The sequence below is a fragment of the Brassica napus genome, chromosome C7 (genome assembly GCF_020379485.1).
Source record: "Brassica napus cultivar Da-Ae chromosome C7, Da-Ae, whole genome shotgun sequence".
Taxonomy (NCBI): domain Eukaryota; kingdom Viridiplantae; phylum Streptophyta; class Magnoliopsida; order Brassicales; family Brassicaceae; genus Brassica; species Brassica napus.
In genome coordinates this window covers 39,467,005-39,493,799 of record NC_063450.1, presented here as the reverse complement: position 1 = coordinate 39,493,799, position 26,795 = coordinate 39,467,005, and the positions used below count along the sequence as shown (strand labels likewise).

Below are 26,795 nucleotides of genomic sequence, written 5' to 3'. Positions count from 1 at the left end.
ATTCAATACGAAAAAAAGAAAATTTCGGTTTACTTCTATGGAGATTTGTTCTATAGGGGAGACGATGCTATACTATATTTCTAGAGAAGATTTCTGAACGCCTTGATGTCTATTGATATTATGTTTTATTCAGTAATTCTCTAAGCTTTGATTTCTACGTCCGAGTAATTTACTTGTTAAGTTTAGGGTTCAAGTGAATTCATGGATTAATGATTATGATTTGATAGAATAGGGAATAATCTATCGGTTCTTTTATCTAGGTTGTTTTTAAAGCTTGAATTGATCACCTAGTTCCTTATTGATAGTTTGCTTAGTGCACTAATCTTCTATTAAATGCTTGAATGAACCTAGATGAGCAAAATATTAATCTTAGCTAATGAAATTCGATGGTATGAAGTTTCGTGAACCTATCAAACTTGTTTTTATTGCATGTTTAGAACCAGAAATTCAACGGAAGTTAGTCTTTAGGATTATAATATACATAGGGTTTAGTACCGCGGAAGTAGGCTAGTCTCATTAAGTAATTTTAGTTCTAAAACGGATCTTAATAATTCCCTGTTGAACAATTATATCATATAATATTTGTTTCCTGAGATTCGTGAGACCTGTAGCTACTTTGCTTCATAAGTTTACATCATTCTTCGCTTTCTGCTTTTACTTTATTGCAACTGAAAACTACAACCAAATCTCTTTTGTCTTAGTTTGATTCTACTCTTGAAAGTTGTAATTTTGATTTTTGTGAATTTGATATCTAAAATACTACACTTTATTGTGCAATTGCAATATAATTTTAAGGGTAAAATCTGATTTTATCAGCAATTAAACATATACTCCCTCCGTTTCAGATTACTTGTCGTTTTAGAATTCGGCACAAGAAAACATTTAATTTTGTATATTTACTAGATAAAAACATCATTACCAATACACCTAACTACTTTTCAACCAATTAAAAAATAGATAAAAATGTAAAATCAATAAAATTTGCATTGAAATATATAAAACGACACTTATTTTGAAACAAAAATTTTACTTTATCTGAAACGGAGGGAGTACTATTTTAGCTCTTATTAGTATTTTCATTTTGTAACCACGTACGTATAAATAATCATTCAATTCTTTTCAACCATTATTCCAAAATAGATTTAGCACTAAATATAACAGTACAGTCAAATTATAGATGAAAAAGTCAAGTTATATCAACTAGCATTGCTTGGTTAATAGATGAAAAAAGTCAAGTTATCCGAAAACTAATCAGTTTTTCTTCTTATTATCCGTTTTATTTATGGATGTACATATGGTCGTAAACTTTTATTTGTACTGAAACCTAATAATAGAGCATCAATTTACCAAATCCTCTTGGTTTGTTATCTTCCTCACCTTTGAGCACTAGTATCGAGAGGCTTAAGCATTACGGGTAGGCCGTACTGCGGATATATGTTGAAGTAATCAACCGGTGCGTGCTTATATACAGGGGAGAGGATGATCCGGAACCGTTGAAGGATCATAGTGAGCACTGTCTTGGTTTCCATCATGGCGAAGTTTTGGGCAATGCAAGTTCTTGGTCGGACTGAGAACGAAAGGAGTGCGTTTGGGTGATTGGCCGCTTGAGAAACACCGTTTTCGAATCTCATAGGATTGAATTGTTTGGCGTCTTCTCCCCATATGGCCTTGTCGGTGTGCATCTTCAGAAACGGGACGATTATGCTTGTTCCCTTGGGGATATCCAAATGTCCTATCTTCATATTATGTGTTGCTTCTCTGACCATTTTAATCACGGGTCCGTACAGTCGAAGCGACTCCATTAACACCATGTTCATCTGTTAGGTAGAAAACGATTTCTTCAGCCACAAGTGTTAAATACATTTTCTTTCCTACATTGAAAGTTTGAAGAAATTCTAAATAATAATAATATATAAAATAGATGAGTCAATCCACTTATTAATTGCAGAAATTCTTCATGAAACTGGAACACATTAATTACCAGTTTAAGTCTGGAGAAGGTGTCTGAATCTGGGATGGTATCTTTACCACATTCATTGAAAACCTCTTCTCTGAGTTTCTCTTGCCAATATTGGTTCAAGCTCAGTAACAACGTAGTCCATGTCAACAGAATCATACTATTTACTTGCCCTGAGATATATATAGCCTTGCATTCTTCTATGATCTCATCCATCCTCATCGCTGTCTCAGACTCCTTAGATGTTGCAGCTTTCAACTTGATCCCTAGAAGATTGTCTCCATAGTTCATGAAATTTGATTTTAGCTTTGCATCTATCATTTTTTTATTCAGTTCTTCACTTTCTTATCAAGCTTCCATAGTTGAAGGTTGGTTGGTGTAAGAAGGTATCTTGGGAAACAAGAAACAAAAAGATTATATATGTTTTCTGTCATGAACATTAGCTGAGTATATATTATGGTACTTACTGTTTTCCTGGGATGAAACGCTTGTGAGAGAAGCAACAAAATATTCCTCAAGCTCTGACTGTGATCTAAACAACTCAATCCCTTCCTCATAACTGCTTCCAAACGCAGTGGTCGCAATGATATCAGAGATCAATCTGTGGTAATCTTTGTTAATCTCCATCCTCATCATCACTTCTTCACCACATTTATGTATTCTCCACTCCTCCAACATCCTCAAGGTACAATCCACCATCCCTTTGTCATGACCTAACAATTATTAGCAATTTATTAATTAATTAGTTACATTTTTTTTTCAAATATGCCTGAAAATGTTATACTTAAACCTAACGTGAGAAAATAATGCAGAAACAGATAAATAAACGCAATAAAATAAACGATTTAACGTGTTCCACCAACTTCATACATCTAAGGGTAAAGAATATTGAATAGGAATTGTAAAAGACCTTGAGTCGGTCCAATATAGAAATGCTTCTCCTAAAATATACCATCAAAGGGGAACGAATTTACATGTGTTAAGCAATGCTTATTTAAAGGACCATAAACAAAACAAGTTTTGATAAAACGGCACCGTATTGAGACAGCCATTGATGATGGTGAGGAAACACACGAGGGAAGATATCGTTGGAGTTGGAATCAAGAACCCAACAGTTAGCTTCTTTCTTCATCTTCTTTATCTCCTGAGGTTTCCGTACACGAATCTGTATTTTGGACCTGAGATTCCTTGTTTCTTGAATCTTCTTGTTATCATCCATGGTCGCAAAAGAATTAACCAATAAGCTTCCCAGATCCTGGGAACAACAAAGGGCAGAAGAACGAGTGCTAAGAGATTGATCGTGCTCAGGATCTCCATTAAATGAAACACAAGGAGTTTGTACTTGTATTTCTGATATGAGTAGGCACATCTTCTTATAGTTGAGATAGAAAAGTGGTGAAACACGTTATCGATCAGAGGTGGGCACAGATAGAACAATCCCATAAATTTTTGTATTTGTTTTGTAGTTTACCATTTGACTTGATTTGCTTCAAAAAATATGAATATTATATTTACGGATATTTATAGATATCTTATCAAATATATTTAATCAGATGTATTTAATGCAAGTAAATTTAGAAAAAAATCAATATAATTTTTTTTTAAAGATATCTTTTACATAATATAAAATAAAACTTAATGAAACTATATGTTGTAGTTCTTATAAAAAATTGTATATTCCTTTCTTAATTGAATATTTTTAGTAATTTTATAAATAAAATTACATGTTAAAATAATAATTATATAAAATGATATATTTAAAATTTAATTGTAGAAATATATCTAGTTGTATAAAAGCGTAGGAGAGCGGATATGAATCTCTAATATTTTTTAATATTTGTGATTTGCTTGCTGTTTAACGATACATAATTTTAATATCTACTCTATTAAAATAGAGTCCTAAATTTATCTACCATTAAAATTGTCATTTAAGTTTTGGACTGTTTCAAGTTTGTTAGTATATTACTTAATTTTTGGACCATATCTGAGTTAGTTACAATATAATTATATTAGACACTATTATTACATTAAAACCGGACAACTTAAATTAAACCAACAATCTACTCTATTATAAGTAAACCAAACGAATTATGTTCTATTAAAATTAAAGTAGACCGATTGTATATACAATTATATTAGCACTTACAATAACTCTCACTTGGACCTCTTTTACTATAGATGAAACTTTGCTCTAAGTTGATTTATATTTTTCTCTTATCGACATCATATCATCACACAAAGAACATGTATATGTTTGGTTCCTCTTTGCTTCTATAACAGATTAGATACGATAACTCTTTTTACACCTCATTTTCATGCCATATGTTAATTGGCTCTAAGTTGATTGATTCTTTGTTAGACTTAGAGATAGCCTTGAAGATTACAATATATTATCCCACATAATAAGGAATCCTTAAGCTACAGAAAACCTAACCATAAACACTATATATAGATAAAGCTCGATTGCATTTTCCTAATCACAAGTTCACAACAACACCTCAAGCGTTCAAATTAAAAAAAAAATCATGTGAAGCCTATTCATTTATGGATATTTGTAAAGGTTACGAAACCTAAATTAAAAGAATAGATTATATATTCGTTACATTAAATCTTAATCATCAACATATAGAATGATTGTTACAAAATCGGATAAGACTGCTCCTAGGACTGGGTTGAAGATCAAACCTGATCCGCGTAATTCGCAAAGCAACAAATTTATAACCACATGACCCGCAAAAAAATTGTTGGTAACCAGCAGGATCTGCCAGTATTATTAAATATAATATATATATTTTTAATTATTTTATTTATTTAGCTTAAAATTATTTAACTAATATATTTATAATCAAAATAATATAAATATTTGTAATATTTTATATATTTCTACGAAAATATTTTTAGAAATTTGCGGGTTGGTGGCACATGTCCCACCTAAAATAATTTTAACCGCACTCGCAACTCATATTTTTCAAATCAATCGATCCGCAAGTCAAACATGACAGGATCCATCGGTTTCTACTAAAATACCCAGCCATAAATGTTCCCGCAATAGTGACACAAATCCAAACAACCAAATATCTAATCTAATATTTTAAATTAACAATAATTTTGATTATCGATTTTATAACTAAAATGAAAAAAAAACATAACCGTGTTTCAACGCGGGTCAAAATCTAATTTGTTTTATTTCGAAGACATACGGATATCCGATTTTTTTAAAAAAAAAATCCAATGAATAATATATCAAATCAAATTTAACAGACAAAATATTCAGCTCTACACTGATTATATGTCCAAAATGATCCGGATTGGTACAACAAATCAAGCCAAGTGTTCAGAATTTTTTCTCTCGTATAAACGACTTTTCTGATATAAACATGTAAAAAGAATTAAAACTGGGAAAAAACTTGCATGTTGGACAGTTGGAGCAAAGATCAGAAAACTACTTCACGTAGACAGCGCAACAATTGATACTAATTATTGTGCAAATAAAACAAAGTCTAACTAACTACTCAATCCACGTGTGGTTTTTGGTGGCGGGAAACGTACGTAGGATTTTAGTGTGTGAGCTCGCAAAAGTTTATGGCTGGTTTGATTTTATGTGAGGATAGTTGAACTGTGTGTAAACCACTTTGGATCGTGCAATACATACATATCATCAATGTAAATAACAAAGAGCTAAGACCACCTCCATCGGTAAGTTGAGGCAGAGGTTCTAAAGTAATAAAGGAAAAAAATTAAATAAAAAATGGTGTTATTAAGCAGAACAGGTCCTTGATTAGGTGAGTTTAGGATTGGTAAAAACCTCAGACGTGGCAGCAGGGTATTGGTTGGTTCATTTTAGACGAAAGGGAAAAAGTGGCGTCTCTCTCTCTCTCTTTCGTTCTCCTCTTCGATGTCATCGACTCTTCGCGTTCGATTCTGTCGAAATCTCCAAAGCTTGATGATGTTTGATCCGTTTGTTCGTCGTCGATTCTGTCGAAATCTCTCCTCATCCTCCACCAACGGTCGTCGTCTCTCCGTCGCTTATCACATCATTCCTCAATGTCTCTCCTTCACCGATCTCTGTCTCTTGCAGCCTCTCTCTCGCCTCCTGGCTCTCCTCCCCGGAAACTCGATCGTCGTCACAAACAACTCTGTTACCGGTTTTGCCGTCGACGGCGTTCTCGTCACCGAACCGGATCTTTTCCTCTCTTCTCAAATGTGCCTTTGACGAAATTGTAGGGAGCTCCTCTTATAGCAAGCGTGTTCTTCACTACTGCAGCTCTCACAAATGGGTACGAAAGCAAGTTCCCAAGCGACACATTCACAGCTTCCTGCATCTTTTAGAATCATTCACTCTCTTTGCTTTATTTGAGTTTTTGTGGAAGATTTTGCTTTGTTACAATGGGTTATGCTCAGCTCGTTATCAGGAGAACAATGAATGTTGTTAACTTAGATCCTGCTGCTGAAATCTTCAACTATCATGTGGCTATGAAATCTGACTGGAACAGCTCGATACGCAAGTGTCAACACTCACCTTGGAGTTGGTAAGAGCTCTGTCCTGTTGTTCTGTTTTGTTTTTGCTATCAGCTTACCATGGCAGGGACTAAAAGCTGGGACAAAGAATTAGAAATATGATGTAATAAGTGAGAAGAAAGTATCAACTCCTATAGAGGTAAAAAAACAACTCGATAATCATTGGTCTACCTCCATATTTTCTGGTAGGGCTTAGTAAATTAAATGTTATTGATGTAGGTGCTGTGTAAAAATTGCCCGTCTGAATTTGTTTCATACTTCCACTACCGTCGATCTTTGGTGAGTTATTCAATCAAAATCCCTTGGGTTTATAGTGCCTCTCAATTTCTTGGTTTCACATTTTTTTTGATGTTTGCAGATATCAGAGAACTTTTTTCTTTGGAAGATGTAATGGAGGAGGTCGGGCTTGGTCCTAATGGTGCCCTCATGTACTGCATGGAGTATCCTTTTTGTTGTTACATAGACATAAAATGAGAATTTAACTACCTCCGGTCTTAATTATGTTGCCTTTATATGTTGGAAAATTGCATGGAGAATCCACGGATACCTTGATGATAGCTTACATGATTGGGTGGATGAAGAATTGGATAACTACCGAGATGATGATTACCTTATATTCGATTGTCCAGGTGCATACATGACCATTACGTTTATATGTCTGATCTTTTTATACGAGTGGTTTCTGTCACCAGTTTGGTTCCCAATTATGTTTTTTTTTATCTCTAAATTCTTGTAATCATCTTGCTTTTTTTTTATATTTCAACGACACTTTCAACCAACACTTGTTGGATCTTGTTGCTGTTTTGTTGTCTCTATTTTTGTTTTCATTGCTTCTCTTTTCTCTTCTCTCTATGTATGTTTTTTTTTTAAATTATTCTACTTAAAAAAAAAATTTATTTAAGAATCCCTATGAAGTTCTTTCATTGGAGGAGGAAAAAATTATTAGCACTATCAAAGGTTTTTAAGTTCTCAAATCACCTTATTAAGTCATAATTTAATCATAAGAACCCATTAGAGGTTCAAATGGACGGACTTGCTGTAACTACTCTGCCCACTAGCTAAGCTCTAGTTTTCAACGTTAATATTAATGCGTATATAGCAACGAGCATTTATTAGAGCTTATAGATTAAAAAATATCACTTATCTAATTTAGAAGGGTACAAACATCTTTTCTACCACGTTATTCTACTGCCGGTCTGGACTCTTTTGACGCCTAAAACGAAAAAAAATGTATGCCCCTTAACTATAATTAAAAAATTACGATATTTAAACATGTAATCAAAATAGTACCATATATTACTAAAATTTAAAGTTGTTTAAAATAATAAAAACATAATCGGTATGTCATCTTATATGATTTTATTAATTTATTTGCAGTTTCAATTGAGTAATTTTCATATCTATTTTTTGATAGTATTTCCTATAAATAAAAAAATGAAATATATAAAATAAAGAATAACTTATGATAAAATTCACTTTAACTTCAACTTCACTTTGTAGAATTTTATTGGGTTTGGTAGTCTCATAGAATATTAGAACCCTATAATAATTTATTTGTTTGCTTGAATTTTAAACGTTACTACAAAAATTAATTACAAAAACCTACAAAAAAAGAAGTAAGAAGCAATAATAAAAATTTAGTACCAGATGCAGCTATACTACTAAAATCAATCGCAATGAAACGTGGAAATATATGCACAATTTATAGTTCAAGTTATTTGTTATAACATTTTTTGTTAACAAAACAAAACTGGAAAGAAGATGTCTTTTAATAAAAAAGGAAAAGACTACTAAGGTGGACGCATAGTTTCGACTCTGTTAGCTGTAGGTCGATAGAATAAGTTGAGAGGACACTAGACCAAAGTGAATTTCTTCCAAATTGGCGCTCCTAATGTCAAAATATTCTTGGCGCTTAAGGCCAATGCTTTATGGGATATGTTCTTAACATTTTTATAACTTTCGATGTAGGATATGTTCTTAACATTTTTTTGTTAACAAAACAAAACTGGAAAGAAGAATATTTTTCGTTATTCACATCCAACATCCATGAAAATGTCACTAACGAATTCTCTAATCAGCTTTGCTTCTTATTATTCTCCGTTTTATTTAAGCATATATACATTGAACTTTACCAAACCCATTGAGATTCTTGGTTTGTAATCTTCCTCACTTAGTATCGAGAGGCTGAAGCATTACGGGTAGGCCGTATTGGGGATGAAGATTGAAGTTATCAACCGGGGCGTGCTTATATTCACGTGAGAGGCTAATCCGGAACCGTTGAAGGATCATAGTGAGTACGGTCTTGGTTTTCATCATGGCAAAGTTTTGGGCAATGCAAGTTCTTGGTCCGACTGAGAACGGAAGAAGTGCGTTTGGTTGATTGGCGGCTTGTGAAACACCGTTTTCGAACCGCAGAGGATTGAATTGTTTGGCGTCTTCTCCCCATATGGCCTTGTCGGTGTGCATCTTTAGAAACGGGACGATTATGCTTGTTCCCTTGGGGATATCCAAATGTCCTATCTTCATATCTTGTGTTGCTTCTCTGACCATTTTAATCACCGGTCCGTACAGACGAAGAGACTCCATCAACACCATGTTCATCTGTACGGTAGAAAATAGATTTCTTCAGCCACAAGTACTAGAGACATCGTTCCACATTGAAATTAAAATGAATCTAATTAATATATTAAGAACATATCCTACATCGAAAGTTACAAAAATCCTAAATAATAGTAACATGTATGGGAGATAAACCAATCCACTATCACCGGTTGAAACTGTATCAAACTTAATAACAAAAAAAATCCATATTAATTACCAGTTTAAGTTTTGAGAAGGTGTCTGAATCTGGGACCGTATCTTTACCACATTCATTGAAGACCTCTTCTCTGAGTGTCTCTTGCCAATCTTGGTGCAAGCTTAGTAGCAACGTAGTCCATGTCAATAGAATCGAACTACTTCCTTGCCCTGAGATATAGAAAGTCTTGCATTCTTCTATAATCTCATCCATACTCATCGTTTTCTCAGACTCCTTAGATGTTGCAGCTTTCAACATGATCCCAAGAAGATCGTCTCCATAGTTCTTAGAATTTGATTTAAGCCTTGCATCTATAATTCTTTTGATCGAGTCCTTCACTTTCTTATCGAGCTTCCACAGTTGAAGGTTGGTTGGCGTAGGAAGGTATCTTGGGAAAAAAAAAAACAAAAGACTTTAAAAAAAAAAACAAAAGATTATATATTTTCTTGTCTGAACGAATTAGCTGGCAATATATTGTACTTACTGTGTTCCTGGGATGAATACGCTTGTGAGAGAAATGACAAAATACTCCTCAAGCTCTGTCTGTGATTTAAACAATTCAATCCCTTCCTCGTAGCTGCTTCCAAACGCAGTGGTCGCGATGATATCAGATATCAATCTGTGAAAGTCTTTGTTAATCTCCATCCTCATCATCACTTCTTCACCACTTATTTGTTTTCTCCAGTCCTCCAACATCCTCAATGTGCAATCCACCATCCGTTTCGTCATGACCTGACAAATATAGCAAATAATTAATTACATTTTCACAAAAAGAGCTGAAAATATATGATTTCCGTATTTGAAAAATTGATGTTTTATACTTTAGTTAATGAATTTTGTTTTAAAATTAAAATATCAATATGTAAAAATAGGAGTGGTGAAGTATTTATTGGAAAACAAAAAAAAAATTAACAAATAAATAGAACTAATTAAAACTTTAATTTTTTAAATGGAGGGAGTAGTAAACAAGAATTATAAACCACCTTGAGTCGGTCCATGGAGAAAGCAGGGTTCAAGATTCGTCTATGGCGAACCCAGTCATCACCTTCTATGAAAGGAAGTCCTTTACCAAAAAGTATGAACACCTCGTGTCTTGTCTTTGCTACGACAGCGAAACCTAACTTTGTCGACAAGATCTGTTTCCCTAGTTCAGGATCTGAGATGAATAGCGTCGGTTTTGTTCCGTTCCAGTATAGAAATGTTTCTCCTAAAACATATCATTAAAGAGAACTTGCATGTGTTAAGCAATGCTCATCTTAAAAGACCATAAACAAAACAAGTTCCAAGAAACGGCACCGTATTGAGATAGCCAGTTGTGGTAATGAGGAACCACACGAGGGAAGATATCGTTGGAGTTGGGATCAAGAACCCAATCCTTAGCTTCTTTCTTCATCTTCTTCATCTCCTGGAGGTTTCCGTATACGAATCTGTATTTTGGGCCTGAGATTCCTTGTTTCTTGAATCTTCTTGTTATCATCCATGGCCGCAAAAGAAAGATCCAACAAGCTTCCCATATCTTGGGAAAAACAAAGGGCAGAAGAATGAGTGCTAAGAGATTGATTGTGCTCAGGAGTTCCATTGAAAGAAACACAAGGAATTTGCATGTACTCGTATTTCTGATATGATATGATGATGCACATCTTGTTATATCCGATAAGTGGAACCCATTACTTTTAGGATTAATTTAAAATTAAATTAAAACCCGTATATAATAAACACTAGGCGATTTTTTCTGTGTTCAGACACAAATTTAAATATTTTTAAAATAAACATATTATAAACATTATTAATATTCTAATTCTAATTTTAATTAAATTATTTTGTATTATATATATATTATTTATTTCAAATAATATTATGTTATTTTACTTAGATATGTAATTTGTATATACAATATTTAGTGGATTTGGTTATTACTTAAATATATTAGATTGCATTTACTACTCCAAATTTAACGATAATAGTTTTTTTTCAACAACCACAGTATTTTTTTGCGCCGAAATAGAATAAAAGTTTAATTGATTTTGTTCTTTGCATTTAGACTTTTGTTTTCAGTATAGAAATTTGGATTATGGAAAATTACTCATTTTGTGGGTTATATTGAGTTACACATATTTTTTTCAAATCGAAGTGTAACTACTTTTGCTTCTAGTTAATCTGAAATATGTAATCATACTTTCATAATTATTTTGTATAACTTTATATTTTTGTTTTGTATAACTTTATATTTTTATTTGTAAAAATAGTATAAAAACTGAAGTGGCGATATGTAAAAAGTTTTATAAACAGAAATTACCAATAAAATTTTGAAAACTCAGGAACGGATATCGGTATGTACATAATAATTAATTATTTCTGTAAATTCTAAGTAAATTTATCTTTAGTTATATAATAGATAAACTAAAAATATTCTGAATAGAGGACACATCAATATAGCGAGGGTTGCAGAGGGCTACTTCACTAATCTTTTTGCAACACAGAATGATGTCAGCCTTCATTTTGAGTAAGTCTTTCAGTAAAAATCTTTCAAGTTTTTACTGAAAGAGTGAGTACTGAGATGAATAGTGATCTTATTAAGGATATTTCAGACGAAGAAATACAGGCTGCAATTTTTGAGATAAGACCACATAAAGCCCTGGCCCTAACAGTTTTCCTGCAGTATTTTATCACCAGCATCAGAATGTTGTGAATGATGATGTCATTCGAGAAATCAAACAGTTTTTAGTGAAGATAGGTTTGATACTCGGTTGAATCACACCAATATTTGTCTCATTCCTAAAGTGTATCCTCCTTCGGGTATGTCAGAATTCAGGCCGATAACGTTGTGTAATGTCACCTACAAAGTCATCTCCAAGATACTTATCAATCGTTTACAACACCATTTGAATGGTATTATTACTGAAAACTAGGCGGCTTTTATTCCGGGACGAATGATATCAGATATCATTTTTGTACATGAGGTATTTCATAACTTAAAGGTACGGAAGAGACAAGCTAACTCTTATATGGCAGTAAAGATTGGCATTACCAAGGCATACGATCGTTTGGAGTGGAATTTTTTAGAAGAAACTATATGGAGAATAGGATTTCATACAAGGTGGATCAAATTAATAATGATCTGTGCTACGTCAGTAAGTTTTTCAGTTTTGATCAATGGTGTTCTTGAAGGGTATATTATACCCTGAAGGTAGTATATTATACCTAAGAGAGGTTTAAGAGAAGGCGATCCGTTATCTCCGTATTTATTTATACTTTGTGCTGAGGTATTATCACACATGATGAATCGAGCTATGGTTGACCGTTCACTTATGGGTGTTAAAATTGCATTACAAGCTCCTGCAGTTAATCATCTCCTATTTGCTGATGATTCCCTCTTCTTCTCATTGGCAAATCAGAGAGCTGGTAGAAAACTGAAACAGATACTGTCATTGTATGAATATGTATCAGGTCAGGCTGTAAACATCATTAAGTCATCAATTACATTTGGTCGAAAGGTGTCTGATGTTGTTAAACAAAGAATGAGACATCTTCTTGGTATATATAATGATGGAGGTTATGGTTAGTATCTTGGGCTACCAGAGTAGTTTGGCAGTAATAAAGGTGAAATGTTTCAAATAGAGAAGGTCAGAGCTGCAACGCAAGGATGAAAAAGAAAGTTTCATACACATGGGGGAAAAGAAATTCTACTGAAAGCAGTAGCACTAGCAATGCCAATTTATTCTATGAATATCTTTAGATTACCTAAAGAAATTGTGAGGAGATAAATTCAATATTGGCAAAGTTCTGGTGGGGTTCAGGAGATAAAAACGGGATGCATTGGTATAGCTGGAAAAGAGTTGGTGTACCAAAAAAGAGAGGGTGGCTTAGGATTCAGAGATTTGGAGAAATTTAATCAGGCTCTTCTGGGAAAATAAGTGTGGAGAATACTTCCAAACCCGGAAAGCTTATTGGAAAGAATACTCAAAGCTCGCTATTTTGCTGATGGAAATATACTTACAGCAGTACAGAAGCAAAAAGATTCCTATGCATGGAAATCTTTACTCCATGGAAGAGATCTTTTGAAGAGAGATATGCGATTTATAATTGGCAATGGTGCTACTGTTAGTATGTGGACTGACCCGTGGCTGCCTGTTCATCCACCGAGACCACCACGATCAATAGATGTCATTTAAATTTGGAGAGTGTCCAAAACTACTTTCTACCTGATGGGACTGGATGGGATATGGATAAATTACGAGCATAAGTTTTACCTGAGGATATGGAGAAAATTTTGGCTATCAAGTTTCCTCCGAAAGCAGAGTTAGATTTGCTTGGATGGCACTACAATGATAATGGAATTTATAAAGTTAAATCGGGCTACTGGTTGAGTACTCATCTTCTAGACAGTGAGTTGATTATACGAACATGGGGTGACCCTCTCCTGAAACAGAAGATATGGAAATGTACTTCACCTCCAAAGATCAGACATTTTATAGGGAAAGCTATATCTAAATCACTAGCTATTGGTACCAACTTAGACGACATGTTACTCCGTTTGATCAGTGTAGAAGATGTTGTACGGCACCAGAAACTGAGCAACATCTACTTTTTGAGTTCCCTTATGCAAAGATGATTTGGCGTGCTTCTGGTATTTCAAATACCACAATAAATGGAGCAAATGGTACGTTTGAGGAAAAGTTAGAAGCTTGTATCATATGTAATACTTCGACAAGCTTGGCTCATCTAAAAGATCTTCTTATCAGTATTTTGTGGCGAATATGGAGAAGTAGAAATGAATTGGTTTTTCAGCAAATGAATGTTCCGTGGTGGAAGGTGATACAACAAGCTAAATTTGATGCTGAGGAATGGGGAAAACATTGGAGAGATCTGAATATTTTTCAAAACAGAGGAACTAATCGAACATCTGAAAGTGATAATGTATGGCAACGACCGAAATCAGAATATATCTAATGCAGCTTTGATGGTTCATTTGTGAATATTTCTTTACCTAGGAAAGCAGGTTGGGTAGTTCGAGATGTGAATGGAACTTTTAAGTTTGCAGACCAAGATATGGGCAATAAAATAACCTCTGCATTGGAAGCTGAGTTTCAAGCTCTTATTATAGCGATGCAGCATTGTTGGACTCCTGGTTATACAAGTGAGATATTTGAAGGCGATAATCAAAAGATGATAGAGATGTTGGATAATTCCAATTAACTTGAGTAGCAAGTTAACTCATTAAAGTGAAGTTTGATGGGTTAAGGAAAAAGGAAAACATATCGAGCTTAGGAATGTTTCCATATTATTATTAGGAAAAGATGTAGCTTCGCCCTTAGGAAAAGATGTAGCTTCTTCCTATATAAAGAGTTCTCATGGAGAGATGTTTCATTAAGAGAAACACATTGAAAGGTTTAGTTTTAAAAGAGTTTCTAAATCTAATAAGAAGAGAAGTTCTTATAATCTTTGTATTTGTGCAACTTTAATTTGTATCAGAGCTCCAGGTTTCGAAGGTCATTTACAAGAGGAGTTGTAACTTCGATCAAAACATGGGAGACGATTCTCAAGCACGTGATAAAGGTCTTGAGATAAAGAAGGACATACGATGTCCGATGCTAACATCGACCAACTACATCGTATGGTCGATGCGAATGAAAGTGATGCTTCGTTTATACGAAGTTTGGGATACGATTGATCCAGGGAATAACGATGCAAAGAAGAACAATATGGCGATTGCTCTAATCTTTCAATTAGTCCCCGAGGCGCTAATACTTCAGATTGGAGAACATGATACATCGAAGAAGATTTGGGAAGCTATCAAATCCCGTAACCTAGGTGCTGATCGCGTGAGAGAAGCAAGGTTACAAACTTTGATGTCTGAGTTCGACAAACTGAAGATGGCAGACACAGACACAGTGGATGACTACGCAGGAAAACTTTCAGGCTTAGCATCGAGAGCAGCCGCGTTAGGAGAGATAATGGAAGCATCGAAGCTGGTAAAGAAGTTTCTGAAGGGACTTCCAAGAACGAAGTTCATTCACATCGTAGCTTCGTTAGAACAAGTGTTGGATCTAAATTCAACGGGATTCGAAGACATTGTTGGGAGATTGAAGGCTTTCGAAGAACGCATCAAAGAAGGAACCCAAGATGAAGATCAATCGAAGCTAATGTTTGTAAAGAATGATGCACAAGGTCGTGGAAGCCATAGCAACTCGCGAGGAAGAGGCAGAGGTAGAGGTTATGGTGGAAGAGGAAAAGGACGAGGACGAGGAAGGTCTAATGGTTCTGATGGTCATAACAAAGGAGGAGAAGCTTCGGACAAGACCAAAAAGGACTACTCCAAGGTTAAATGCTGGAGATGCGACAAGATGGGGCACTTCGTGTCACATTGTCCTACACGACCAAGAGAAGAAGCTAACCTAACGGAAACACAAGAAGCAGATGCATTATATATGCATGAAGTAGTATTCCTCAACGAAGAGAGAGTGTTTCCTAAGAGGTTTGATGAATGCGATGGAAATACGAGTATATGGTACCTTTACAATGGTGCAAGTAACCATATGACAGGCAAGAGAGAGTTCTTCTCAAACCTAGATGAGAGCATCAAAGGCAAAGTCAAATTCGGTGATGGATCAAACGTCGAGATTGTTGGGAAAGGTTCGATCACGTTCATCGGAAAAACAGGGGAGAGAAGAGCACTCAAAGATATCTACTACATCCCAAGTCTTAAACACAATATCATAAGTCTTGGACAAGAAACCGAGATGGGTTGTGAGGTTAATATGAAAAAAAACTTACTGATGCTGAAAGATCCCCGTGGAAGGCTATTAGTACAAGTCGCAAGGCAACCAAACCGATTGTACAAGACGCCAATGGAGGTTGAATATCCAAAGTGTCTTCAAATACAAGAAACTGATGTTACATGGACGTGGCATGCACGGCTAGGACATGTGAACTTTGGAGTCATGAAGAATATGGTAGACAAGGAGATGGTAGTAGGGATGCCTCAGGTGATACACGAGAAAGATGTGTGCAGCGCCTGCTTAGTTGGGAAGCAAACTCGGAAGCCTTTCCCGCCTAAAGCAAAGTATCGAGCATCACACACATTGGAGTTGGTACATGGTGACTTGTGCGGTCCGATATCACCATCAACACCAGCAAACAATAGATATGTATTTGTCTTAATTGATGATTACTCAAGATATATGTGGACGATGCTGCTAAGAGAGAAGAGTGAAGCGTTTGATCGGTTCAAAAAGTTCAAGGAGTACGTGGAGAATCAAACGAAGCTACAACTCAAGACTTTTCGCACCGATAGAGGAGGAGAGTTCACATCCTCTGAGTTCGTTCATTTTTGTGAAGAAAACAGTGTAACTAGACATCTCACCGCACCGTATACACTATCAACAAACGTGGATGAAGAACCAGGATCATTCAAGCTTCCTCATATTGATGTTACAGAAGAAGGAGATGGTGATGAGCATCAAGATCACCAACACCACGAAGTAGCAGAGAACAACGATGCAAACCAAGACCAGCATGTAACATCAAGATATGGTCGTAACATCAGAAAACCAAAGCGGTTCGATGATTACATCCTACTTGCTGAATTTGAAGGTGGCAGACTCTTGCTCACCATCGATGGTGAACCAGAAAGTTACATCGAAGCTGCAGTGATACAAGCTTGGATCGATGCAATGAAGGCAGAGATCGAATCTATCATCAAAAATAAGACCTGGAAGCTCGTCAAGAAGCCGACAGGTGTGAAACCGATAGGTTTGAAGTGTATCTATAAGATCAAGAGGAATGCAGATGGAACGGTGATCAAATACAAAGCAATGCTAGTTGCAAAAGGTTATGTGCAACAACAAGGCATAGACTTCGACGAAGTATTTGCACCAGTTGCTCGGATAGAAACCATACGACTACTCTTGGCGTTAGCAGCAACTAATGGATGGGAGATCCATCACTTAGATGTGAAAATTGCGTTCCTAAATGGAGACTTAAATGAGGATGTATACGTTACTCAACCAGAAGGCTTTGTGGAGAAAGGAAAGGAGGATCATGAGTACAAACTTAGCAAAGCACTATACGGTTTGCGTCAAGCTCCGAGAACTTGGAACATCAAACTCGACCGTGTTCTCAAGGAGATGAAGTTCACGAAGTGCACCAAGGAACCTGCGGTATATCAAAAGAAACAAAAGGGGGAGCTTCTGATCATAGCTATATACATTGATGACTTGTTTGAACAGGGACTTCGCTCAATGTTATCAAGCAATTCAAAGATGATATGTCAAGAAGATTTGAGATGTCAGACCTCGAGATGCTTACATACTATCTTGGTATAGAAGTAACACAAGGAGCTGATGGCATTCACATCAAACAAGAAGGATACGCGCAAGGTATACTTGTCAAGACGAAGATGGAGTCATGTAACTATACTCACGTTCTGATGCACACGAGTTTGAAAGTATCAAAGGCAGAGGAGGAGCCTGAGATTGATGCAACATCGTATCGAAGCACCATAGGATGCTTAAGAGAGAGTCATAGAGAAGCAGTGAAGCATCTATACTCACGTTCTGATGCAACATCGTATCGAAGAAATGCGATGCACCTATTAACGGTCTATGGAAGTTCATCGGAGTTCAGAAGATCAACATACCCGAGATTCGAGTTGGAATTAAGGGGGAGAATGTTTTATAATTCCAATTAACTTGAGGAGCAAGTTAACTCATTAAAGTGAAGTTTGATGGGTTAAGGAAAAAGGAAAACATATCGAGCTTAAGAATGTTTCCATATTATTATTAGGAAAAGATGTAGCTTCGTCCTTAGGAAAAGATGTAGCTTTTTCCTATATAAAGAGTTCTCATGGAGAGATGTTCCATTAAGAGAAACACATTGAAAGGTTTAGTTTTGAGAGAGTTTCTAAATCTAATAAGAAGAGAAGTTCTTTTAATCTTTGTGTTTGTGCAACTTTAATTGTAATTAAAAAAAAAGGCCTCGAGTTAGGAACCAATTAAAGTTTGTAACCTTGCTTCTCTCACGCGATCAGCACCTAGGTTACGGGATCTGATAGCTTCCCAAATATTCTTCGATGTATCATGTTCTCCGATCTGAAGTATTAGCGCTTCTGGGACTGATTGAAAGATTAGAGCAATCGCCATATTGTTCTTCTTTGCATCATCGCTCCCTGGATCAATCGTATCCCAAACTTCGTATAAACGAAGCATAACTTTCATTCGCATCGACCATACGGTGTAGTTGGTCGATGTTAACATCGGACATCGTATGTCCTTCTTCATCTCAAGACCTTTATCACGTGCTTGAGAATCGTCTCCCATGTTTTGATCGAAGTTACAACTCCTCTTGTAAACGACCTTCGAAACCTGGAGCTCTGATACCAATTAAAGTTGCACAAACACAAAGATTATAAGAACTTCTCTTCTTATTAGATTTATAAACTTTCTCAAAACTAAACATTTCAATGTGTTTCTCTTGATGGAACATCTCTCCATGAGAACTTTTTATATAGGAAGAAGCTACATCTTTTCCTAAGGGCGAAGCTACATCTTTTCCTAATAATAATATGGAAACATTCCTAAGCTCGATATGTTTTCCTTTTTCCTTAACCCATCAAACTTCACTTTAATGAGTTAACTTGCTCCTCAAGTTAATTGGAATTATCCAACAAGAGATTCTCAACAACAAGGTTTTACATTTTGGAATGTATGACTGGGTTAGAGAAGTTAGATGGTGGTCCTATATGTTTAAAAAGTGGAATTCAAGTGGATAAAGAGACAAGGTAATACCGTAGCAGACAAGTTGGCCAAAAGAAGTTTGGATTCGGGAATCATCTTTAAGTGTTTTAATTATGTCCCATGTGTGAAACATCATATTTGTATCAAGACTATGTATGTTCACATTATCATTAAAAAAGTATATTTGAAGTTAAAAAATATTCTGAATAATCTTAACTATAAAAATTTATATTTGTTTATGTATTCTTATTATAAGTATCTTATGTTTCCGACGATTTCGGCCATCATAATATATGATTTCCGACGATTTCGGCCATCATAATATATGATTTCTTAAAAACACTATTAAGCATTAAAAACAATTTAGTGGTGTATTAGGTTTATAAGGTTTGATTAAAATTTTATAGATTTTTGTTATTTATGTAATTTGATAAAAAATTATATACATTATATAAATAAAAATTTAACTAACAGAAATTATGCGAAAATGAATAAAGAACTCAATAATAACAATTATAAAATATTTCTACTTCATCAAAGATAGTTTAGTATATCCTATTTAAATTAAATTTTGTAATAATCTGAAAATAGATTGATATAAATAATTATTTTTATCAATCAAAAATATGTTATGTTTTACAAAGATGATTATTTTTGGCATCAAAACTGTTTTTTTTGTTAACTTTCCTTTTTATGAAATCACATTATATATAAAATATATTTTCATTCTCATATATTTATTTTCACAAAATATATTTTTTTATTTTTTTTAAATATTTTTTCATGTTTTTATTATACATGATATTGGAAAATTTAAAAAAATGATACTAAAATTAAAATTTAATTAGCATAAATTATTATATATTTTAAATAATAGCAATTAGGTATAATAATTTAATTCATTAAATATATCTTTGTAATTAACTATCGTAAGAATTAATGTGAACGTGACAAGTATGAAACTGATTTCTCTAATAACATAATAGAGAGCATAGCGTTTTGGTTTTTACACTCGCTCTGTTTTTAATAGATAATGGTTTAGGTTACATATATTAAACATATATTTAAGTTTACATATTTGTTAAAGAAAAAAATCACTAACTTTTATAAGTAATCATAATTCAACCAATAAAAAATAGACAAATAATATAAACATATAAAAAGTTAATGAATTCCACACTGAAAATTGAAAACATTATGTAATTTTGAAACAATTTTTTTTTCAAAAATTTCATCTATGAATATGTGGAGGGGTATTTAACTTCAAATATTTCCATTAAATTGTACTCGTGATCGTTTATCTTATACTAGGTGTTTGTCCGCGCTTTCGCGGATATAAATATTTTATGAACAATGTATATATTATATTTTTATCAAAGTAAAATTTTCTTATTTTATTTTAAAGTTTATGTATAAGGTGTAGATCCAGATGATTGATGAAAGAAACACCAAACATATCCCAAACTTCTCTCTCCCACCAGCCGGCTGATGGAAATAGACTTACTACCGGAGATATTCGTGTTACTTTATCTGCACTGGTTTGTACATGAATGTGTGAGTTATACGAAGTACTCAAGTAAATTATATACCATTTCAAATCTTCGTTTTCGGGAGGGATGATCAACTCCTCAAATATCGATCAAAACTTGAATCTTTTATAGGTATGCAATTTGAGAAAGCACAACAATTGAAATAGGTAGTCATATTGGTATCAGATTTTGTATATATAACCATTTTATTATTTTGAGAAAGATAAATACAATTAACTAAAGTATATTTTACTGACAACTATAGCAAAACTAGACATATGTTTTATTTAAAAAAAAAAAAATTAAGGTTATATGTTATATAATATTGAATCTTATGATTTTAGAATTAATTGGAGCTACTCTCTTTAGTCATTTTAATTGATGTTAACCATTACAAAAAAATAAATATTATTCATAGTTTATTGATAATATGTTGCTTCTGCATAATCATACTAAAAAAATATGAAAATATAAACATAAATTAAGTTTTATATAGGAATGGATTAACTGTTGTAAGCTCACCAACATCCGTTATTTGACCAATTAGATATAAAAATAATGAATTTGTTTAAAGTCAGGTGTATAAATGTAAATATATAAAAGTTAACTTTAAATCTATATTAGCTCTTATTAGTAAATTTTGGTATCCACTAAATCATAGTATGAAATTAAATTAATGGAGAATTTATCAAATATGATTCAAAACTCGAATTTAATTCTAAAAGTATACATAAACTTGAATCAAATGCAAAAGTAACTCAAAATTCTAGTGAAATTACAATCAGCCATTTATGACCAAACAAAAAAAATCAGAATTCATATTTACGAATATAACTCTGTAAAGTCTTCTGAGGTTTTATATGTCTTCTGAAGTTTTATATGTCTTCTGAAGTTCTGTAAGTCTTTTCATATAGTAAATCTTAAAAATTATTTATAGATTTTATACATGTAGAAAAATTGAAACCATGTAATTATAAACATTTATAAATGATATAAATTAAGATCTAGTAGAATTGAAATGTTTTCAATATAGATGAATGAATGTAGTGTGTCATGGTATTCTTAAGTTAAGGGTTTAGTAACATATGTTGTAGTATTGTATGTATTCTTAGGGTTAGATTTTGGAAGCTTAACCTTTTTGTTTGAAAAATTAAATTTTGACTTGTATTTGTTTAGTTTTGTGTATATTAAACACTTTTAAAGTTGTTTTTAAATTTTATGAAGTGTTTGTTTCTAGTTAGTTAGTTATTTTGAATTTAGTTTTAAGTGACTTAAGTCTTCCAACGAATAATGCACTAGAATACTTCCGCGGAAGTCTTCTGGGCGAATAATAAATTTAGGTTTTAGAAGGCTTTCAAGTAAGTATCCTACGAAGTCTTCTATTAGAAGTTACTTGAAAGTCTTCTGAATCGAAAATATTTAACCTTATTGAAATTTTTGTCTCTTTATATAAAGAAAATTTATACATTCTCTTTCTTCCTCTCAAATGGCTGCAAGAAAAATGTAATGTTTTTCCTTCTAAAACTCTCCAACTTCTCTCTAATCTCTTTGAACTTAAAAACACCAAACTTTATATCAATTTTTCATTTTTTTATCTCATGTCTTTCTCACTGATTTGTTTTGTTTTTGCAAGTTTTTCATTACATAGTTCTCATCTTTCACTCCTTCAAAGGTAGATACATAAATCATATATTTTTTCATTTGGTATCCTTTTGTTTCTTAAAGTTTTTACTTTTTGAAAACTATTTTTGTTGTTTTAAGTTCTTACCTTGAAGCTTTTCAATGTCTTGAAGCCATTTGAATGCTTTTGGATGTGTATGTTTTTCAGATCTGAGACATACTTGGAAGACTTCCACTGAAGTTTTCTCGGAAGTCTTCTAACATTTAATGCACCAGAAGGCTTCCTGGAAGTCTTCTGGTGGAGTTTTCTCCCATGTATTCTCTTTCATAATAGATCTGAGCGTTTTAGTAAGTCTCTTTGTCCGATTTTTCTTCATTTGGTAACCTTTTGTTGCTTAATTTAAAAACTTTTTTTGTTGCTTAAAGCTCTTACCTTATTTTGAAGTTTTTCTTTGTTTTAAAGCCACTTGAATGATTTTGAATATGCGAGTTTTTCAGATCTGAGCCAAGCTTTGGAAGATTTCCATGAAAGTCTTCTCGGAAGTCTTCTAACATATAATGCACTAGAAGAATTCTTGGAAGTCTTCTCGCATAGTCTTCTCCCATGACTCCTTTTTCATAATAGATCTGAGTGTTTTGGTAAGTTTTTGTGTCTGATTCTTCTTCATTTGTTAACCTCTGGTTGATTAAAGCTCTTATCTTTTTTTCCAAACTAAAACTCTCCAACCTCTCTCAAATCTCTTAGAACTTGAAAACACCAAAATTTATATCATTTTATCATTTTTCTGATGTATTTCCCACTAATTCCTCTTGTTTGGCATGTTTTTATTACATGGTTCTCATCTTTTATTCTGGGAAGTCTTCTGGAATACTTAAATTTCAAGCAGAAAATTTAAAGCAGAAAATTTAAAGCGGAAAATTTAAGCGGAAAATTAAAATTTAAACGAGAAACTGAAATTTTAAGTGAAAATTGAAATTTCAAATTTCATGAAACTGAAAAATATATCTTATGATCTAAGAAGATACATTAAACCATATAACTTGATATTCTTGAAGTTATTAACACTTTTGAAAGTTATCTTAAAATTAATTAACAAATTTACAAAAAAAAACTAAGGTAGAAAACTTCCACAAAATTCTTCTCGAATTAGCTAGAAACATTAATCAACATGAATGTTAGTCACCTCATAATTAAAATCAATTAATTTATGAATTTCATTCATGAGCCCCAATATCAACTAATAATATATGAATTAACAAAAAGAAATGTAAAAAAATCTTTATAGTTTTAGAAAAAAATGAATAAACTTTGGCGTAGAAGACTTCTACGAAAGTCGTCCAGAAGACTTCCATTTAGTTCGTTTTTGCAATTGAAAATTTACAAAGAAAAACTTCTAGAGAAGTCTACTCTACATCAGACTTCTTTGGAAGTCTTCCTTTGTAAATATTAGTTTGTTTTTGTTTTTGAAATTTTAATGAAAATTCCAGAGAAGACTTCTACGATAAATAAGTTAGTTTCGCAATTAACCGAATTGTGTCAGAAATTTGACTTTTTCTAGAAGGCTTACATGGAAGTCTTCAATCAAAAAAATAAAACTTAAATATTTAATTTTAAATAGACGTCTTCCACCATGTAAGTCGTCTCAGATTACTTTTGCAATTGAAAAATAAAACTTAAATATTTAATCTTAACTAGACGACTTTCATGGAGTAGTTTTATGTTTGACTTTGAGTTCTGAGTCATTTTTACATAAAGTCCTAAATTAATTTAAAGATGTTGTTAGCATTAAAAACATAATACTATTCTAGCTCTTGGTAGTTTCATTTTGTAACAATATACATATACATAGTCATTCAATTCTTTTCATTTTAATAATACCTTATTCCAAAAAAGATTTAGCATTAAATATATAACATTACAGTCAAATTATAGAAGAAAAAGTAAGCCATCATCCAAACTTAAGGATACACATTATTGACTAATCTAATTTTATTTGTGCTGAAATCCAATAATAGAGCATAAATATTTACCAAATTCGTTGAGATTATTGGTTTGCTATCTTCCTCACCGTTGCGCACTAGTATCGAGAGGCTGAAGCATTACGGGTAGGCCATATTGCGGATAGAGATTGAAGTTATCAACCGGGGCATGCTTGTATTCAGGGGAGAGGCTAATCCGGAAACGTTGAAGGATCATAGTGAGCACGGTCTTGGTTTCCATCATGGCAAAGTTTTGGGCAATGCAAGTTCTTGGTCCGACTGAGAACGGAAGAAATGCGTTTGGTTGATTGGCGGCCTGAGAAACACCGTTTTCAAATCTCATAGGATTGAATTGTTGGGCGTCTTCTCCCCATATAGCCTTGTCGGTGTGCATCTTCAGAAACGGGACGATTATGCTTGTGCCCTTGGGGATATCCAAATGTCCTATCTTAATATCTTGTGTTGCTTCTCTGACCATTTTAATCACGGGTCCGTACAGACGAAGCGACTCCATCAACACCATGTTCATCTGTAAGGTAGAAAACGATTTCTTCAGCCACAAGTGTTAAATACATTTTCCTATATCGAAAGTTAGAAGAAATTCTAAATAATAATAATAATAAGGTATATAAAATAGATAAATCAATCCACTTATTAATTGCAAAAAAATTTCATGAAACTGTAACACATTAATTACCAGTTTAAGTCTGGAGAAGGTGTCTGAATCTGGGATCTTATTACCACACTCATTGAAAACCTCTTCTCTGAGTTTCTCTTGCCAATCTTGGTTCAAGCTCAGTAACAACGTAGTCCATGTCAACAAAATCATACTATTTACTTGCCCTGAGATATATATAGCCTTGCATTCCTCTATGATCTCATCCATCCTCATCGCTGTCTCAGACTCCTTGGATGTTGCAGCTTTCAACATGATCCCTAGAAGATCATCTCCATAGTTCATGAAATTTGATTTTAGCCTTGCATCTATCATTTTTTTGATTGAGTTCTTCACTTTCTTATCAAGCTTCCATAGTTGCAGGTTGGTTGGTGTAGGAAGGTATCTTGGGAAACAAGAAACAAAAAGATCATAAAATGGTATTTAAGGTTTTTGCACAAAGATTAAGAAAATACAAAATTTTATGTAGTTAATCTTGGTTACATAAATATATCATTAAATAAAACTGGTTTAACCAATAAAAAAAAATAAAATATTTTGTAATTAGTCACAACTTTTAAATGATATTAAGTTTTATCTAGAATAGTAAGAACATCAATTATTATAAAACAAAATTAAAATCCTTAATTAAACACCATTTAAAGTGATACGGAGGAAGTATATGTTTTCTGTCTGAACATTAGCTGAGTATATATTATGGTACTTACTGTTTTCCTGGGATGAAGACGCTTGTGAGAGAAGCAACAAAATATTCCTCAAGCTCTGACTGTGATCTAAACAACTCAATCCCTTCCTCATAACTGCTTCCAAACGCAGTGGTCGCAATGATATCAGAGATCAATCTGTGGTAATCTTTGTTAATCTCCATCCTCATCATCACTTCTTCACCACATTTATGTATTCTCCACTCCTCCAACATCCTCAAGGTGCAATCCACCATCCCTTTTGTCATGACCTAACAACCATTAGCAAGTAATTAATTAATTAGTTACATTTGCTCACATAGGGCTGAAAATGTTATACCTAACGCGAGAAAATAATGCAGAAATAGATAAAAAAAAGGCGAACTCATAAAATAAACGATTAACGTGCTCGACCAACTTCGTTACATCAACGGGTAAAGAATAAAGAATTTTACCAAAAAAAAGAATAGTGAATAAGAATTGTAAAAGACCTTGAGTCGGTCCATGGAGAAAGCAGGGTTCAAGATTCGTCTATGGCGAACCCAGTCATCACCCTCTATGAAAGCAAGTCCTTTACCAAAAAGCATGAGGACCTCGGGTCTTGTCTTTGCTATAACAGCGAAACCTAACTTACTCGACAATATCTGTTTCCCTAGTTCAGGATCTGAGATGAATAGCGTCGGTTTTGTTCCGTTCCAATATAGAAATGTTTCTCCTAATATATACCATCAAAGGGGAACTTACATGTGTTAAAGCAATGCTCATCTTAAAAACACACATAAACAAAACAAGGTTGAATAAAACGGCACCGTATTGAGACAGCCATTGGTGATAGTGAGGAAACACACAAGGGAAGATATCGTTGGAGTTGGGATCAAGAACCCAACCCTTAGCTTCTTTCTTCATCTTCTTTATCTCCTCGAGGTTTCCGTATACGAATCTGTATTTTGGACCTGAGATGCCTTGTTTCTTGAATCTGCTTGTTATCATCCATGGCCGCAAAAGAAAGATCCAACAAGCTTCCCATATCTTGGGAGCAACAAAGGGCAGAAGAACGAATGCTAAGAGATTGATCGTGCTCAGGAGTTCCATTAAAAGAAACAGAAAGGAGTTTGTACTTGTATTTCTGATATGAGTAAGCACATCTTGTTATAATTGAAATAGAAATGTAACTAAAATAATATTTGGTGAAACACATTATTTTCTTAGGATTCATTTTATATTAGGCTAAGACCCATATATATTAAATATCATACTCTTTTTGGGGGTGGGTATCCTATTTTAAAATTAATTCAAAGATG

The 26,795-nt window shown here is 33.5% G+C and overlaps 2 protein-coding genes, 1 long non-coding RNA gene and 1 pseudogene across 3 annotated transcripts; 1 reads left to right on the top strand and 3 right to left on the bottom strand.

The window, feature by feature from the left end:
- Positions 1-1,153: 1,153 nt before the first annotated feature.
- On the bottom strand, positions 1,154-3,373 carry LOC125589745 (annotated as a pseudogene).
- A 2,253-nt stretch (positions 3,374-5,626) lies between these two features.
- LOC125589747 lies at positions 5,627-7,256 on the top strand. The gene is made up of 3 exons (XR_007325907.1): positions 5,627-6,614; positions 6,695-6,754; positions 6,834-7,256. It is a non-coding gene; the product is annotated as an uncharacterized LOC125589747 (long non-coding RNA).
- A 1,225-nt stretch (positions 7,257-8,481) lies between these two features.
- Positions 8,482-10,944, bottom strand: LOC111208066 (cytochrome P450 709B3). The gene is made up of 5 exons (XM_048762105.1): positions 10,569-10,944; positions 10,256-10,479; positions 9,757-10,004; positions 9,294-9,660; positions 8,482-9,076 (listed from the first exon to the last, which is right to left on the bottom strand). The coding sequence occupies exons 1-5, from the start codon at positions 10,849-10,851 to the stop codon at positions 8,642-8,644; spliced, it is 1,557 nt and encodes a 518-aa protein (XP_048618062.1). The 5' UTR covers positions 10,852-10,944; the 3' UTR covers positions 8,482-8,641.
- A 13,058-nt stretch (positions 10,945-24,002) lies between these two features.
- Positions 24,003-26,795, bottom strand: LOC111207878 (cytochrome P450 709B3-like). The gene is made up of 5 exons (XM_022706347.2): positions 26,304-26,795; positions 25,986-26,209; positions 25,519-25,766; positions 24,833-25,196; positions 24,003-24,664 (listed from the first exon to the last, which is right to left on the bottom strand). Exons 1-5 carry the CDS (start codon positions 26,584-26,586, stop codon positions 24,221-24,223), a joined length of 1,563 nt encoding a protein of 520 aa, XP_022562068.1. The 5' UTR covers positions 26,587-26,795; the 3' UTR covers positions 24,003-24,220.

What these genes read in the sequence shown, in the direction of transcription:
- LOC111208066 (XM_048762105.1), bottom strand. Translation starts at nt 10,851, where the DNA reads ATGGAACTCCTGAGCACAATCAATCTCTTAGCACTCATTCTTCTGCCC. An exon ending in CAACTGGCTATCTCAATACG is followed by an intron (nt 10,480 to 10,568) that starts GTGCCGTTTCTT and finishes GATATGTTTTAG; the next exon opens with GAGAAACATTTCTATACTGG. An exon ending in GTATTCATCCCAGGAACACA is followed by an intron (nt 9,661 to 9,756) that starts GTAAGTACAATA and finishes TTTTTTCCCAAG; the next exon opens with ATACCTTCCTACGCCAACCA.
- LOC111207878 (XM_022706347.2), bottom strand. Translation starts at nt 26,586, where the DNA reads ATGGAACTCCTGAGCACGATCAATCTCTTAGCATTCGTTCTTCTGCCC. An exon ending in TCTCCATGGACCGACTCAAG is followed by an intron (nt 25,767 to 25,985) that starts GTCTTTTACAAT and finishes AATGGTTGTTAG; the next exon opens with GTCATGACAAAAGGGATGGT. An exon ending in CCTTCTCCAGACTTAAACTG is followed by an intron (nt 24,665 to 24,832) that starts GTAATTAATGTG and finishes TCTACCTTACAG; the next exon opens with ATGAACATGGTGTTGATGGA.